The 15,968-nt window shown below is 42.0% G+C and overlaps 1 protein-coding gene across 3 annotated transcripts in view; it reads right to left on the bottom strand.

The window, feature by feature from the left end:
* DDX23 (DEAD-box helicase 23) overlaps window positions 1-15,612 on the bottom strand; it is a 49,791-nt gene extending 34,179 nt beyond the window's left edge. The window contains exons 1-3 of one of the 3 annotated variants that reach the window (XM_073614073.1): window positions 15,459-15,535; window positions 12,847-12,930; window positions 8,941-9,103 (exon numbers count right to left, since the gene is read on the bottom strand). In XM_073614073.1, the coding sequence (XP_073470174.1) occupies window positions 8,941-9,086 (146 nt within the window). In that variant the 5' untranslated portion in view covers window positions 9,087-9,103; window positions 12,847-12,930; window positions 15,459-15,535. Of the gene's footprint in view, window positions 1-8,940; window positions 9,121-12,846; window positions 12,931-15,458 lie in introns of those variants that run through there. The other 2 variants (XM_073614072.1, XM_073614071.1) reach the window with 2 other exon arrangements.
* Window positions 15,613-15,968: the final 356 nt, after the last annotated feature.

The raw sequence follows: 15,968 nt of genomic DNA, 5'->3' as shown, positions 1-15,968 counted from the left end.
AAAAAAAAAAAAATGCAGTGTCTAATTATCAAAATCAAAAGACATATGCATAAAAGCCCTAAATAAGGAAGAAAATGAATAGATCTTATTAGTGGCAGGGGCTTTGTAAATGAGTTAACAATTATATAGCCTTGCCCTCTATTGTTGTGTATCCTTATCCAGTAGCTCCGTGTGCTGCCATGCTCGTATCAGGGATCAGCTGAGCAATCCCGGCATGGAGCGTCTCTTAATATAATCCCTGAGTAAATGAGTGCTTACTTACAGGTGCTCAAATTATCGCCCCAGTCCATCCCCAGGGAAGCAGAATGCGTCCCTACTGTGGCCACCTCAGCGTTCCGGTGAGCTGAATGCTCCGGACACCTCCATCACCTCCGACATAATCCACGTGACTGAGGGCGAGCTGCGCGCACACGCGGTGTAGGCATCCTGCAAAACCCAGGAGGCCGCCCCGCGCATGCGCGCGACATCAACTCCCCGTCCAAAGGTGGACACGGAACGCCGCCAGCAGGGTTAGAGCTCCACCCTTTGGTGGATATGAAAACCACGGGTGTTGATAGGAAGGGTAAATGCCTAAGGTTGCATCCCCCCACCCTGCTGGGAAGCCACCAGATCAGGTATTGACACCCCAAGGTGCAGAGGGAGGACAAAAACAACAGTCCAGTATCTGGGGGAGAAAAAAGAAAAAACTATAAATATAATTAAAATTATTTCAACTTTGCATCAATTCATATATTACAATGTCCAAAAGTCAAACATGCTAATACAATAAAAATAAAATAATGTATTTATATTGTATGTTGTTTAATGAGCAAAGAAAGAAGGAAAAAAGTACACTGTGAAAACTACGACCTAAAAAAGCATCAATCAAAAAGAGATGCATGGGAATTCCCCAAAGACTGTTTCCAGGAAGAAAATTACCAGAAAGGATGAATGGATAGATGTTCATGGGAAGGCAGTACAGGGAATACAGGTATTACAATAATTGTCATCATATGAATTTATTAATATGTAGACATGTATATGTACATATATATGTATTATTATACCCGGAGAGGGCCAATTTCATATCTGAATTAGAAGGCAATACCATATTCTAAATGGATGCCAACAGCTACTTTCTCAATGAGGGAATAGCAAATGGAGTGATGTTTAGAAAGAAAATGTATTTTTTGCCCCCTCCATTCAGCTCCCCATTTCCTCAGCCATATCATCCTAGCTGGCCTTTCCTGAATTGAAGCCCTTCAAGAAAGGGATATATGAATATATGACTCATTAAGACCTGGATATGTGGTGGCCCCGAGTCTATATATCCATTTTTGCTCAATTTGTAAGAGCCTTTTGTTCCAATCGCCGCCTCTTCCCGGAATATGAATCCGGTCTAGGGCGGCAAAAGCAATTTTTGGCATTTTGTAATGATGTTGGATAGCTCCATGTCTTCCTAAGGGTAGGTAGATGTTGCCTATTTCCATGCTATAGACATGTATAGACGTTCTGCACCAAAATTTCTTCCTGGTTTTACCCACATAAAATGCGCCACACTCGCAGGTCATTACTACTGCGGGAGTCTGGCAGTTTACAAAATGTTTAGGTTTAAAAACCTGGCCGTTGGGAAGAATAAATGTTTTTTCCTTTCTAATCCACGGACAGTGGGCGCAATGTCTGCAAGGAAATGTCCCATATATGGAACAATGTTTTTTATTGGATTTGCGAAATTTGTATTTCACCAATTTATCATTTAGAGACGCAGCCCGTTTGAAAGTGATAGAGGGGACCGGAGGGACAAAATGCTTGACTTTGTCATCATCTGTAAGAATGGACCAATGTTTCGCAATGATATTGCGAATTTGTTGATGTTGACGTGAGTATTATATGATGATACGTGAAGGATCTACTTCCTTCCTACTTCTTGTCCGTGGTCTGAACAACAATGTTTCACGAGCCTGTGCAATAGTTCGATTATATGTTGTTTTAGGCAACGACGACTGTAGCCTCTATCCAATAGTCGATTCTGAAGTTTGCCAGCCTCAATTTTAAAAAGTGTCTCGTTTGAACAATTCCTCCTCAGCCGGAGGTACTGTCCATATGGAATAGAATTCTTGAGGGGGTTGGATGGAAACTCTCCGCGTGCAACACAGTGTTTCCCGCTGTACTTTTTCTATATAATATACTGGTTAAATTTCCTTGTATGTCACACTCAACTTTTACATCTAGAAAAGTTACGGATCAGGCATCGAAATGCATAGTGAATTTTAGATTAACCCTTTCATGACTAAGCCTATTTTTGAAATTTGGTGTTTACAAGTTAAAATCCGTATTTTTTGCTAGAAAATGACTTAGAACCCCCAAACATTATATATATATTTTTTAGCAGAGAATCTAGAGAATAAAATGGCGATTGTTGCAATATTTTTTATCACACGGTATTTGTGCAGCGGTGTTTTAAACGCAAATTTTTGGAAAAGTGACACTTTCATGAATTTTAAAAAATCCAAACAGTAAAGTTACCCCAATTTTTTTGTATAATGTGAAAGATGATGTTACGCTGAGTAAATATGTAAATACCAAACATGTCACCCTTTATAATTGCACGCACTCGTGGAATGGCGACGAACTACGGTACCTATGAATTTCCATAGGCGACGCTTTAAAAATTTTTTACGGTTACCAGGTTTGAGCTACAGAGGAGGTCTAGGGCTAGAATTATTGCTCTCGCTCTGACGATCGCGGCGATACCTCACATGTGTGGTTTGAACACCGTTTACATATGCGGGCGCGACTTCCGTATGCGTTTTCTTCACTGCGCGAGCTCGCGGGGACGGGGGCGCTTTAAAAAATTTTATTTTTTTTATTTATTTTATTTATTTTTGTACTTTTATAAATTGTGTTTAAAAATTTTTTTTTTTTTTTACTTTTATTGCTGTCACAAGCAATGTAAACATCCCTTGTGACAGTAATATGTGGTGACAGGTACTCCTTATGGAGGGATGGGGGGGTCTAAAAGACCCCCCATCCCTCCTTTACACTTCAAAGTATTCAGATCGCCGAAAACGGCGATTCTGAATACTGTGTACTTTTTTAAATTCGGCGCCATTGGCAGCCGAGTAAACGGGAAGTGACGTCATGACGTCGCTTCCGCGTTTACAATTAGAAGGCTGGAACGAAGCCGCTCACAGCTTCGTTCCAGCCCGCCCCCAGCCGCCGGAGATTCCCGAATGGACACCGGGCCTCCCGATCGCACGGGAGGCCCGGTAACAGCGGCGGGAGGCGGCGGGAGGGGGGGATGTCCCCTCCCGCTCCTCCGGTATAACAGCCGAGCGGCTTTTAGCCGCATCGGTTGTTATATTCGGGTAGCCGATCGCCCGCTGAAAACAACGGTACCGGGATGATGCCTGCAGCTGCGGGCATCATCCCGGTATAACCCCGGAAAGCCGAGGACGCATATGTGCGTTCGGTCGGCGGGAAGGGGTTAAAATTATTCGTGTTTATGTAGTTGAAAAATTGAGTCAATGTTTCCTCAGGACCTTCCCAGATGACAAAGATATCATCAATGTACCTGAGCCACGTAGTGACGTTGCCCAGGTACATGACGAGATCCTCATCACTGAAAAGTGACTGCTCCCACCCCCCCAGGCACAGATTGGCGTAGGATGGGGCACATGTCCCCATCGCTACGCCCTGCACCTGGAGGTAGTGGGAGCCATCAAAGCAGAAATAGTTGTTTAGAATATGATCTAATCCACTTGACAAAATCATTCAAAGCCTTATCATACTGTGACCCTTGTTGCAATACATTGTGGATGGCTTGAAGTCCTTTCCCATGTGGGATTGAACAATAGAAGGATTCCACATCTATTGTAACCAGAATTGAATTTTCAGAGAGTTTTAGTTTGTTTATCATCTGTGGAAAATGAATAGTGTCTTTTGTAAAAAAGAGGGTAATGCTACCACAAAGGGCTGAAGATACGAAATCGATTACCCTACTCAGATTTTCCGAGATCCTGGCATTGCCTGAAATGATTGGTTGCCCTGTAATTTGAGTGGAACTTTTACGAATTTTCGGGAGGTTGTAGAATGTGGGCGTTAGGGGATGTTTGATCCTAATGAAGTCATATAGATCTTTATTAATTGTGCCATTACGGTATGCATCGTCAATTAGATTGTGGAAGGCCTGATTGGATTTCACAATGTGTCTAGTATGAATGGTTTTGTACCATTCTCTGTTCAATATATTACGACACATTGTTCTATACATTGTGTTGTCCATAAGGACAACATTGCCTCCTTTGCCTGATGGCTTCACAATGACTGAATGGTTCATGTGTAAAGATTTTAGTGCTTGGTTTTCCTCAACCGATAAGTTTTGTGGGGTATTGGTACCGCAGGATATTTTAGCAACATCCTTAAGCGTCTGTCTAATGAATGTAGCTACACTTGGTTTTGTTTGTAATGGCGGGAATTTGGTAGATGGTTTTTTAAAGAGAGTCACTGGGTTGAGGGTGGAATTATTCACCTCTTCAAATAATTTGTCAAGATCCAATTGATCTATCAAATCATCCGAGTTGCTCTCTTGAAGTAATGAAGTCAAGTCTCGTAGGGCTTTGAACTCTTTCATGGTATATTTGGACCAATCTGTCGTGTCTCTCTCACTGGGTATTTGTTCATACTGGCATTTTAACAATAGTTTGTGAGCAAACAGATGCAAGTCCGTAACTAATTCGAACATGTCAAAATTTTGTTGGGGGCAGAAGCTCAAGCCCTTCGATAGAAGGCGGGTCTCTGCTTCTGTAATAGGGTGTGAAGATAAGTTAATAACATTTAGGGGTTGTGTTGTAGCCGGATTACATGTGGGTCCATTCCTCTCCCAGTTTTGTTGGGTTGTGGGGACCTCTGGGATGCTGGACGTTCAAACAAATTTAAAGGTCGATTGGTAGCAGTGGTGACATCTGATAAGGACGAGTCGGACTCCCCAGGAGCTGTATGGGAGGATTCCCCTCCTCTTGGCGGCATAGAAAAACACTCATTGAGACTACTTTGCTGGGTGCAGTCCGAATCAGTATCCACCAAATGTTTTTTGTGGTCTTGTTCTAGAGCAGGGGTCTCAAACTGGCGGCCCTCCAGCTGTTGCGGAACTACAAGTCCCATCATGCCTCTGCCTGTGGGAGTCATGCTTGTAACTGTCAGCCTTGCAATGCCTCATGGGACTTGTAGTTTCGCAAGAGCTGGAGGGCCGCCAGTTTGAGACCCCTGTTCTAGAGAGCCCCTGTTAGTTCTACTCCTCTTTTGATGTCCTCGCCCTCTATTATTGGTATTCCTGTCCTGATTGTACCTGGACGGGGAGGAGTTGGATTTAGAATGGGTAGCTAATTTGTTTGATAGTATTTCTTCATTCTCTTTGCATGCAATTTTTTTAGTGCCAGTATTTATTACTGCATTTTTATTCACTTTTTATGCACTATTGTATTTTAGCAACTCTTCAGGGGATGAAGGTGCATGCATATTGCATGACCCCGTCCCCCCTTTTTTCACGACTCCTCACTTCGCACCTTTATCACCTCTTATCACTCCCCTCACTTTTCTTGGGCATAGACACTACGATTCTACCCCAGATAAAATTATATATCTTGATGGGATATTTAATATACCCTTTTTTTTTTTTTTTTAAATAAAATCTAGATGTATAGTGATACATATACTTTTAGTGATCTGTATGAAATACATTAATTCCCCAGCAGCTGTGGGCGGCTGTTGCCGCTGCGCTGGAGGGGGCCGCCGTCTGCCCCAGTACCTGCACTGTGTGACGTTGGGGGGAGTCCCCTTTTCCTGGGGGAGTGGCTAGCTGCACATCGGGTCCTCATTCCGTGCTTGCCTGTCCTTGGGCAGCACGTCCATTCCTGGGTAGACACATTTGGCCATTACCTACCACCCACAGGTAAGGGGGATACCACACGGTTAACCATGCACATATTTCCGTGATTGGGGGCTCTATGCAGCCTGGAGCTACACCTTACATATACTATTTCTATTACAACAGAACCGTCACCCTCACTCATCACCAGTGTGGACATATGTTGCAATGGGGGTTTTTGTGTGCATTTGGCCCCCTCCCCTCTTTGAGCTCCTCCCTCAGCTCCCAGAGCTGACTCATTTGCTGGCCTGTGACAGCGGACCCCTTTTAAGTACACACCCCTTCGGCATGTGAGTATCCATTTGGGGTTAGTGGCTTTCTGCCTCCCCCAAAATGCATACGTTTTATTTTTACAATATGTATTGAAGTTCACTTATTGAACCCCCCCTTTCTTATTTTTTAGACTTTGGTGCAAAACTTCCCCTGAAGAGTGTTTGATACACGAAACGCGTCGGTCTTACGACGTGCACCAAACCATTACCCTTATTAATAGGTCTACATACCAACAGACTTCTACTTACCTACCTTGTGACCCTGTGCATTTTAAATAGATGTTTCACCTTTTAAGGACTATTTGCCCTGCATAATTTTTTGGGAGTTTATTCATTATGTTTTACAATGTATCAATCAGGATGTTACTGTATATGACCTGACGGTCTACCCACACTGTGATTGTTACTGTGTCACTATGCTATTGTTTAGCAATAAAATGGTTTTATGTAATGGTGACTGACCCTCTGGCCTCAATTGCCCACCTCATTCAAAGTCCCAACCTTCCAGTTGTATGTATGCATGTATAGGGATGGAGACTTGTGTCTCATTTAAAGTCCCAAATTCTCTCCTCTGTATGAAATACATTAATATATACACTCTTGTAGTTATCTTCATTATAAAAAAAATAAATAAAAAAAATAATAAAACTTAAAAAAGTTAGAATTTTCTTTTTTCTCCTGGAATTTTTCTTCCTTACACTATAGATAAATATTATACGCATTCGGGCTGGAGCATTGATATAATCCAACATTTTTAACACATATATAATATATTAATTTATTTTTATTCTCATGGTAACTTTTCAGGTGCCCCGTTTTCTCCTTTTCCCTCCTCCGGCTGTGTGCGTGGGGGGGCACTTCTTATCTGTGACCACTTGCAAGTCTCACGGGTCGGTCTTGCCTCCCCATTGAGGGTGCAAGCAGGGACGACTTTCCAGCAGAATCTAGGATCATAAGTGGGGGAATCTTCTGTTTTCTTTTATGCTTTTTTTAAATCAGTCTCCGGATTAACGAGTTTACACGGTATAGAGGGTAAATATAAAGTGACTATTTCAAACTAATATATGTATAGGATATATTAAACAATATTAAAATGTTGTTTTTTTCTGATGTACTTGTAGAAATATAAGGACCCCCTGAGGAAGACCATGACCCAAAAAGGTTGAAATGCATTGGGGTTTTTTCCCAACATCAGATAGCATAACTATGTTCAACATTGCAGGTAGCATCATTGGATGCATACCCCCCATAATAGTTGTATCTATACATTACTAATTGTTTGATTTGTTATCCAATTCATCGTGTCTTGCATCATGTAAACCGGAGCTCATGTTTTAAACCTTTGTACTGTTTAATCTATGTCCAGAGTATTTTGTTAATAAAACCTATTTTTTTATAGAAAACTTTTTTTAATCTATATTTGCTGCTTAAAAAAACCCCATAGGGAACCTCAAATTCTTTTTGCTAATTGTTATAAGGCTGTAGGCCTTTTTTAATCCCACTGCTGTTGCTTTCCAGCTTAAGGGGAAGTGACTTGGGGGGCTTAAGGCATAGTTAAGCCCCCAACCACAAGTGTACAAGAGGTCTAAGTGAAATTCCTGACATAAAAAAAAAAAAAATCGATTTTTAAGGGTATCGATCAGGCACAAGTTCACTTTGGGGGTTCAGGTCCACTTTAGCTTGAAAGAGAAAAAAAATGCATATTAAAAAAAAAAATAGATAGATAGAGATATATCTATATATATATATAGATATATCTCTATCTATCTATCTATCTATATATATATCTCAGCTCCAATCAGACAGGAGGCACGAATGAACTACTATGATGCTCTACAGTGCCGTGGTGATTCCTTGAAAGCTACAAGCCGACAGCCACAAAGGCTGTCAGACCTTGTAGTTTTCCATGCACAAAGCCCTATCAATCAGTGACGCAGCCTGGTGGGCTGAGCCCCACTCAGCCACGTTTTTTTTTTTAATTTGTGACAGCTAGCGGGGAGGTGCAGGGGCCAGTCCGTTCATAACATGTTACATCTTGAATATGGGTGTAACATGTTACAAAAGGTGAACTTATCCTTTAATGACCACTTTAACCCATTTTCTAAACCAGATAGGTTTGCCAGACACAGAAAAAGCCTGAGCTTTTACTTCTCTCCACTGCAGTTAAGGCAAGAATTAATTGCATATGAAAGAATTGCAGCTTGCTGATGTGCTCTCACCTCCAAGTAAACTTCATCTGTTAGTTCAACAGTATACTGCAATGCAGTAAAATCTGAGGGGTGTAGAGTGCTGCCCCTTCCTCTCACTACCTGAATAATGGAGGTTATAAATGGAGATTACAGGAAGCAAAGACAAATGTAAATGTAATTTTTAATGAACACAATGCTGAATTAAAAGGTTGTATTTTATCCATGCTTATACTTTCATTTCATGCCTGGCCTATTCAAGCTGCCATTTTTCAAGCACACTAACCCACTGCAGAGAGGTCACGACACGCTCTGACCCTACAGCTAAAAAACGTAGCTTTACCTGTCCCCAAATTACACCCCCAAACTGGACCCTGTTTAAACATATTTCTGGAAAAAAAAGACCCATCAGTCAGTCCTGTGGTATATGGATTACTTGAGGCGATTCTTCTCAGAGATTAATAAATAAAATGGCCCGAGTAGTTTGGTAATTAAAATATAAAAGAAGTTATGTGTATTCTACAATAGAAAAATAGCAGAATCAACAAAACACTGTGGTCATGTCATACACGCATACCTTTCATTAGACTTAGAGCGAGAACGGGAACGGCTGGGAGATCTTCTTTCCCTAGATCGATGCCTCTTCCTGTCTTTTGATGGAGAAGTCTTCCTGTCACGCTCTCTGTCATCTCGGTCGCGCTTATCAGGCAGCTCCCCAGCCATCTTTACAGAATGGCTAACTGTCATAAACAACCAACTTCTTTTAATGAATAACAAAAAGGATTTACATGTGTACAGATAGAACAAAAAGCTAATTCACACATATTGTAGACTATACTAGAAAATAACTGCTTTAACACATTAATACATAAGGGCACTTTCACACTGGGGCTTCGGCGGTAAACACCGATATTTTCAGTTGCGCTTTTCGGCCGATAGCGGGGGGCTTTTAACCCCCACTAGCAGCCGAAAAAGGGTTAAAAGCGCCTACAAAGTGCCGCTGCTGAAGGTTTCAATGGCAGGGGTGTTTTAGGAGTGGTGTATTCACCGCTCCCGCAACGCCCCAAACATGCTGGCGCTACCCTATGTGCCAAAAGATATATGTATTAGTGGTATGTTAACTAGTTAAACATAAAAATAATAAATCAAAACCCAGTGTACATATAACTTAGGTAAGCAGGTCTCCTACCAGTAAGTATAGGATTTAATCACATAAAATGAACAAGTGTTGTGGGTGAGTGTGATTGGGCAGGAACGCAATCCTGCTGGGATCAAATCTCCAGTGCTTTATATCCCCCACCCATCCACACCACTCCTCCAATACCTCAAAATATAAAACTACCAGATCTCAAAATCTAGCATTAGTAAATAACATAATCCTACAGGTGCAGGTAACTCCACTTCTATAGTGCATGCAAACATTAATAATATGTTCATCAACCAACAGTTCATACGTCCAGTGTCCGCAGTGCTTGACTGATATGTAAATGTTCAATATATAGTGCAGGTCCAAAAAATTTTTTTGTACCAATTTGTGAAAAAGTATATTACATAAAAAAATGATTAACAAAACAAAATCAGATTCCAAGTATAACATCCAGTAACTTCTGTGCACAGCAGGTATCGTGACTTGGTGCTCCCCCAGTGTGTCCCCACTCACCAGAGGTAGTAACCCCTGCAGGGGTAGTAGGCATAGAGTGGGCAGCTTATCAAGGATCTCCCCCTTAGGTAGCCGTGTAGGTCCTCTGCACCTCCGTCCCCCTGTTGCTTTATTTCATGGATTGTGTAAATAAAGAGGGGTGGTGGCGCTTCCTAGTTTGGGTAAAGGTGCCAGATGTAAGAAAGAAAAGGGAAAATTAATTTATTAATTTTTAATATTAATACTCAGTGACCTATGACTATGTGACTGGTAAACGGGCTATTATTCACTTAACGAAGTGATCCTGCCAAAACCATGACTCATCTTGAAATCAGTGAGTGTTTCCTCTTGGTAAATATGCTTTAGTGTGCAATCTCAAAGTGTATGCTAGATAACTAGTATTATTGGGCAACTAGTACAGAGTGTGTCGGCTAACACAGCAAAAAACGCCAAATAGAAAGACTGTGGAATCAGCAACAACGCGCTGCGTTCCACCTGCGTTCGATTGCGACGGCGCCACGCACGCTACGTCACTTCCTGGTAGAGGCAGCTGGAACGCAGGTGGAACGCAGCGCGTTGTTGCTGATTCCACAGTCTTTCTATTTGGCGTTTTTTGCTGTGTTAGCCGACACACTCTGTACTAGTTGCCCAATAATACTAGTGGCACTGCGTGCAGCCTGTGAGCTACAATTAGGCTATCCAGGATTTTAAAAAATATATATTTTTTATATTTTAATTTTAAACTGCTATCGTTTGGAGTAAGTTGTTGTGTCTTAAATAAAACCCAGCGTTTTTACTACACTATGGGAGCCTATATCTCTTCTTTTCCTCTGTGAGGAGTCAACCATAGAGATAACATCTACAGGAAGGTGAATTACCCCAGACCTTTGGATGAGTTCGGTGGAGCAACCTTGGTGGGCCTAAAGATAAGCGCAGTGCCCCCGTGGGGGCGAGGGGATCTGGTGAGTGGGGACACTTGAGGGGGAGCACGAAGTCACAAATGGATTTTTTGAACACCTACAGTCACCGATTTTTTGAACATTCACAGTCACCGTGTTTATGAACTATTAGCTATACGCAGCAAGATTTGTTGGAATATTTGCACTTATTAATTTGGGATGTCAACCCCGAGGGGGGTTCTACATATAACTATGGACTATTACTAAGTCTTTATGCAAAGATTATTTTTGTTTTTTCACTATTTTTGTTGTTTACCATTTCACATGTGTTCACTGTATATATATTCCTCTATGATTTATAATTGAGGGTATGTGTTCGATTATGGTCTATACCAATACTAATATATAGGACGGGTAATTTGGAGCTAGTTATCTAGCATACACTTTGAGATTGCACACTAAAGCATATTTACCAAGAGGAAACACTCACTGATTTCAAGATGAGTCATGGTTTTGGCAGGATCACTTCTTAAAGTGAATAATAGCCCGTTTACCAGTCACATAGTCATAGGTCACTGAGTATTAATATTAAAAATTAATAAATTAATTTTCCCTTTTCTTTCTTACATCTGGCACCTTTACCCAAACTAGGAAGCGCCACCACCCCTCTTTATTTACACAATCTGCGGTTATAGACCCCTTTGGGGGACTATACTAGGGGAGGCAGCATACCAAGACAGATCCGTAAGCGCGATTATTTATTCCCTTTATTTCATGGATTCCCAGCATATATTCCGGACCAGGGTTCCTCGAGTTTCTTCACCGCAACAAGCGGCCCGATCCTCACCAGAAAACACAAGGGACTCCCATAGTGTAGTAAAACGGTTTATTTAAAATAGCATACATAAAAGAAAACTGTCCGGCGGAAAAACAAATATGCAGGGGCGCATACAGTGCTGTGGATGGAAAGCTGCTCCGTAGCGTGCGCACCACCTGCGTTCCAAGCCGAACCTTCCGGGTATGACGTATGGACCTGCACTATATATTGAACATTTACATATCAGTCAAGCACTGCGGACACTGGACGTATGAACTGTTGGTTGATGAACATATTATTAATGTTTGCATGCACTATAGAAGTGGAGTTACCTGCACCTGTAGGGTTATTTACTAATGCTAGATTTTGAGATCTGGTAGTTTTATATTTTGAGATATTGGAGGAGTGGTGTGGATGGGTGAAGGATATAAAGCACTGGAGATTTGATCCCAGCAGGATTGCGTTCCTGCCCAATCACACTCACCCACAACACTTGTTCACTTTATGTGATAAATCCTATACTTACTGGTAGGAGACCTGCTTACCTAAGTTATATGTACACTGGGTTTTGATTTATTATTTTTATGTTTAACTAGTTAACATACCACTAATACATATATCTTTTGGCACATAGGGTAGCGCCAATTCCCCACTCTCTTTTATATACTCCTTTAGGTCCCGTAGGGAACTAATCAGGGGAGGCTGCAACCCTTGCCTTCCTAAGCGCGGATTTTTACTATACTGCCCCAAAGATGCTGCTTGCAAGCGCATCGCTCCAGTGTGAAAGCACTCGGGCTTTCACACTGGGGTGGCAGGGGAGGCGTTTTTCAGGCGCTTTATAGGTGCTATTTTTAGCCCTTTAGCGCCTGAAAAATGCCTCAGTGTGAAAGTAGCCTGAAAGGTACACCGATCAAAGCAATTAGAAACAAAATTATGTAAAGGTCAGTCACATATGTCTCCAGCAACCTGTAGAATTGTAGGGAGGCCTGACAGACTGGGATGAGTACACAGCCCAAATGAAAGAGATATACCCAACTTTAATGACATTTAAAATAAATCTATGATAAACGTGCCCAATTCAAACACCATACTATGAAAAACCACATAAGCGGAGGTTACCAAAATTACCAAAAAAATTGATGTCTTTTTCCCCCACAAATAGAGCCTTCTTTTGGTGGTATTTGATCACCTCTGTGGTTTTTATTTTTTGCTCTATAAACAAAAAAAGACTGACAATCTTGAAAAAAAACACAACATATTTTTACTTTCTGCTATAATACATATCAAAAAAAAAAAATAAATAAAATAAAAAAAAATATATATATATATTACACATACATACACACACATTTATTCATCAGTTTAGGCCAATATGTATTCTACATTTTTTTTTTTCCTTTACCAAAACCGCAAAAAGCGTATATTGGTTGGTTTGCACAAAAGTTATAGCGTCTACAAAATAGAGGATAGATTTATGGACTTTCTATTTTTTAAATATTTTTACTGGTAATGGCAGTGATCTGCGATTTTCAGAGGGACTGTGACATTGCGGAGGACAAATCTGACCCCAAGTGACACTTTTTGGCTATCAGTGCTAAAAAAAATGCACTGATCAATGTATAAATGACACTGGCCATCGAGTCCGCCGGACCGCCGCGCGCCCACAGTATCTACTGCAGGAAAAGACGTACAGGTATGTAGTTTTGCGCAACAGAGCCAACCTGCCGCAGTATATGTACTGTGGCTGGTCGGCAAGTGGTTAAAGGAGTTCTAAAGGAAGGTTTTTTTATCTTAATGCAGTCTATGCATTAGGATAAAAAACCTGTGTACAGCAGCCGCCCCAGCACCCCCTGCTACTTACCTGAGGCCCATCTCTGTCCAGCAATGTCCACGAATGTCTCGGCCGTCCGAGACTCTCCCTCCTGATTGGCTGAGATACAGCAGCGGCTCCATTGGCACCTGCTGCTGTCAAAGTCAGTCAGTGAATGAGAAGAGAGAGGGGCGGGGCTGGGACGCAGCTCTGTGTCTGAATGGACACAAGAAACTGTGACTCTGCTCGGGTGCCCCCATAGCAAGCTGCTTGCTGTGGGGGCACTCGACAGGAGGGAGGGGCCAGGAGAACAGAAGAGGAACCCGAGAAGAGGAGCATCTAGGCTACTCTGTGCAAATACATTGCACAGTTGGTAAGTATAACATGTTTGTTATTTTTATAGAAAAAAAACAAAAAAAAAACAAGACTTTACAATCACTGTTTAAAGGAAGAAGGTTTTTTTTTTTTACCTTAGAGTGGAAGTAAACTTCTAAGCATCATTTTTACCTATAGGTTAGGCCTGGGGTCTCCAAACTATGGCCCTCTAATTGTTAACCACTGCAGCCCCAGACGGTTTTACCCCTTCCTGACCAGAGCACTTTTTACAATTTGGCACTGCATTGCTTTAACTGGCAATTGCGCGGTCATGCAATGCTGTACCCAAACAAAATGTGCGTCCTTTTTTCTCACAATTAAAACTGTGGTTTTTATTTTTTGTGCTATAAACAAAAAAACAGCGACAATTTAAGAGCCCTCTGGCAGCTCTTAAAGGAACCCCCGTACGGGGTTTTGCACAGGGGAGCCATTCTGCCCCCGTAAATAGACGTGAGCCGGTCGGGAACCGGTTAAGGAGCTACAATTCCCATCATGCCTAGTCATGTCTGAATGTCAGTTTTACAATGCCTCATGGGAGGTGTAGATCTACAACAGCTGGAGGGCCGCAGTTTTGAGATCCCTGCGTTAGCCTATAGTAAGGCTTACCTATAGGTACTGTAAATATCTCCTAAACATGCACCGTTTAGGAGATATTGACTGTACATGCAGCTGGTGACCTCACCAGTGCATACATTCTAAAGGAACGGCCACCCGGGTTGTTCCTTCAGAGTCCTGTGCCGTAAACAGCGGCTCCAGCGTGGCTCCGGTCCCTCACACAGCCAGAGTCTGTGAACCTGGAAGGACAACCAGGTGAAGATGAAAGCCCTGTCAGCGGACCGCTGGAAAGCTTTGTTCTGAGGCAAGTTTCAAATGAAATGCATACTAGCACATTGTGGCTTTACCTTGTAGGCTGCAAAAAATAAAATAAAAAATAGTATGCGTTAATGGAAAAAACTTTCTGCAAGCAGTTGACAGTGTGTGAGGTGAGGGGTGTCGGGAAGCAACAATCCACATAGGGGACATCTACACCCATTATCAGTGCAGCCCCAACAGTGCCGCCTCACCAGAGCACATCAGTGACGGAGATCAATAACTTATTTATAAAATTCTATACTAGAAACTATGAAAAAAACATTATTTAAAAAAAAAAAAAAAAATGTTTATTGTTTGTTTAGTAAAAAATTAACTAAAAGCAATGCAGTCAGTTGTACAGCACGGTGACCTGGCTGCACATGAGACAGGCGTAGAGTGGATGGGGCCCATCTCTGATCTCCAGTCCTCCCCCCCAGGACAATGTGCTCCCAGTCTTTACATCCTCCTCCAGCACCATACATGGATACAATACACAGGACAGGTGAACTAGTGGGAGAGAACTGAGGCCCATTGCCTCAGAGATGTACCTAGTCCTTATAGAATGTATAAGGTGCTTCCACTGTGTGAAGGGAGAGGTGCTCTTGGAAAGCCTGGCTCTGAAAGCAGTGCTTGGTCTATCCAATGTCAGAGTGTCTCTGAGGAAACACAATACATTCAATCATAGCTGTGTATCACTTCTCACCTCAACTCCGCCACTCTCCTCTACTAGAACGTCGCTTCTCCGTTCTCACCAAGCCGCCATCTTACTTACACTGTGCATGCCGGGAAACCAGGACGCATACTACGTAATACGCAATATTTACCGAAAACAAACTACAAATCCCGGCATGCAGTTTGCTGGGAGAACGACACACTAGGGGACTTTGTTACAAGTACAGCGCCTCCAGCGGCAGGGAGTAGAACTCACAGCTGTCACTGCTTATTGTCGGTCTGTGACAGTGAATGCTGAACGTACACATTGCTTGCAGAATGAGCCAAAATCACCCCCTGCATTTCCACCATGTATTTTTTTTTTAATAATATCTTCTTGCTAGCAAGACTATAACAAAAAGTAAATTAAAAAAACCGGAAGAACAACACATCTGGCTCCAGGCAGGAGGAGCACAATTCAGTGATTACATCCTAATTGGTGAAATAAAGAAATGTGACTTATGGCCATGCAGTTATTTCTGCTTTTATAATCGAATGAACT

The sequence above is a fragment of the Aquarana catesbeiana genome, linkage group LG02 (assembly GCF_042186555.1).
Source record: "Aquarana catesbeiana isolate 2022-GZ linkage group LG02, ASM4218655v1, whole genome shotgun sequence".
Classification (NCBI taxonomy): Eukaryota; Metazoa; Chordata; class Amphibia; order Anura; family Ranidae; genus Aquarana; species Aquarana catesbeiana.
Note: the sequence above shows the minus strand (reverse complement) of the source record. Positions and strands in the feature narration are given on the sequence as shown.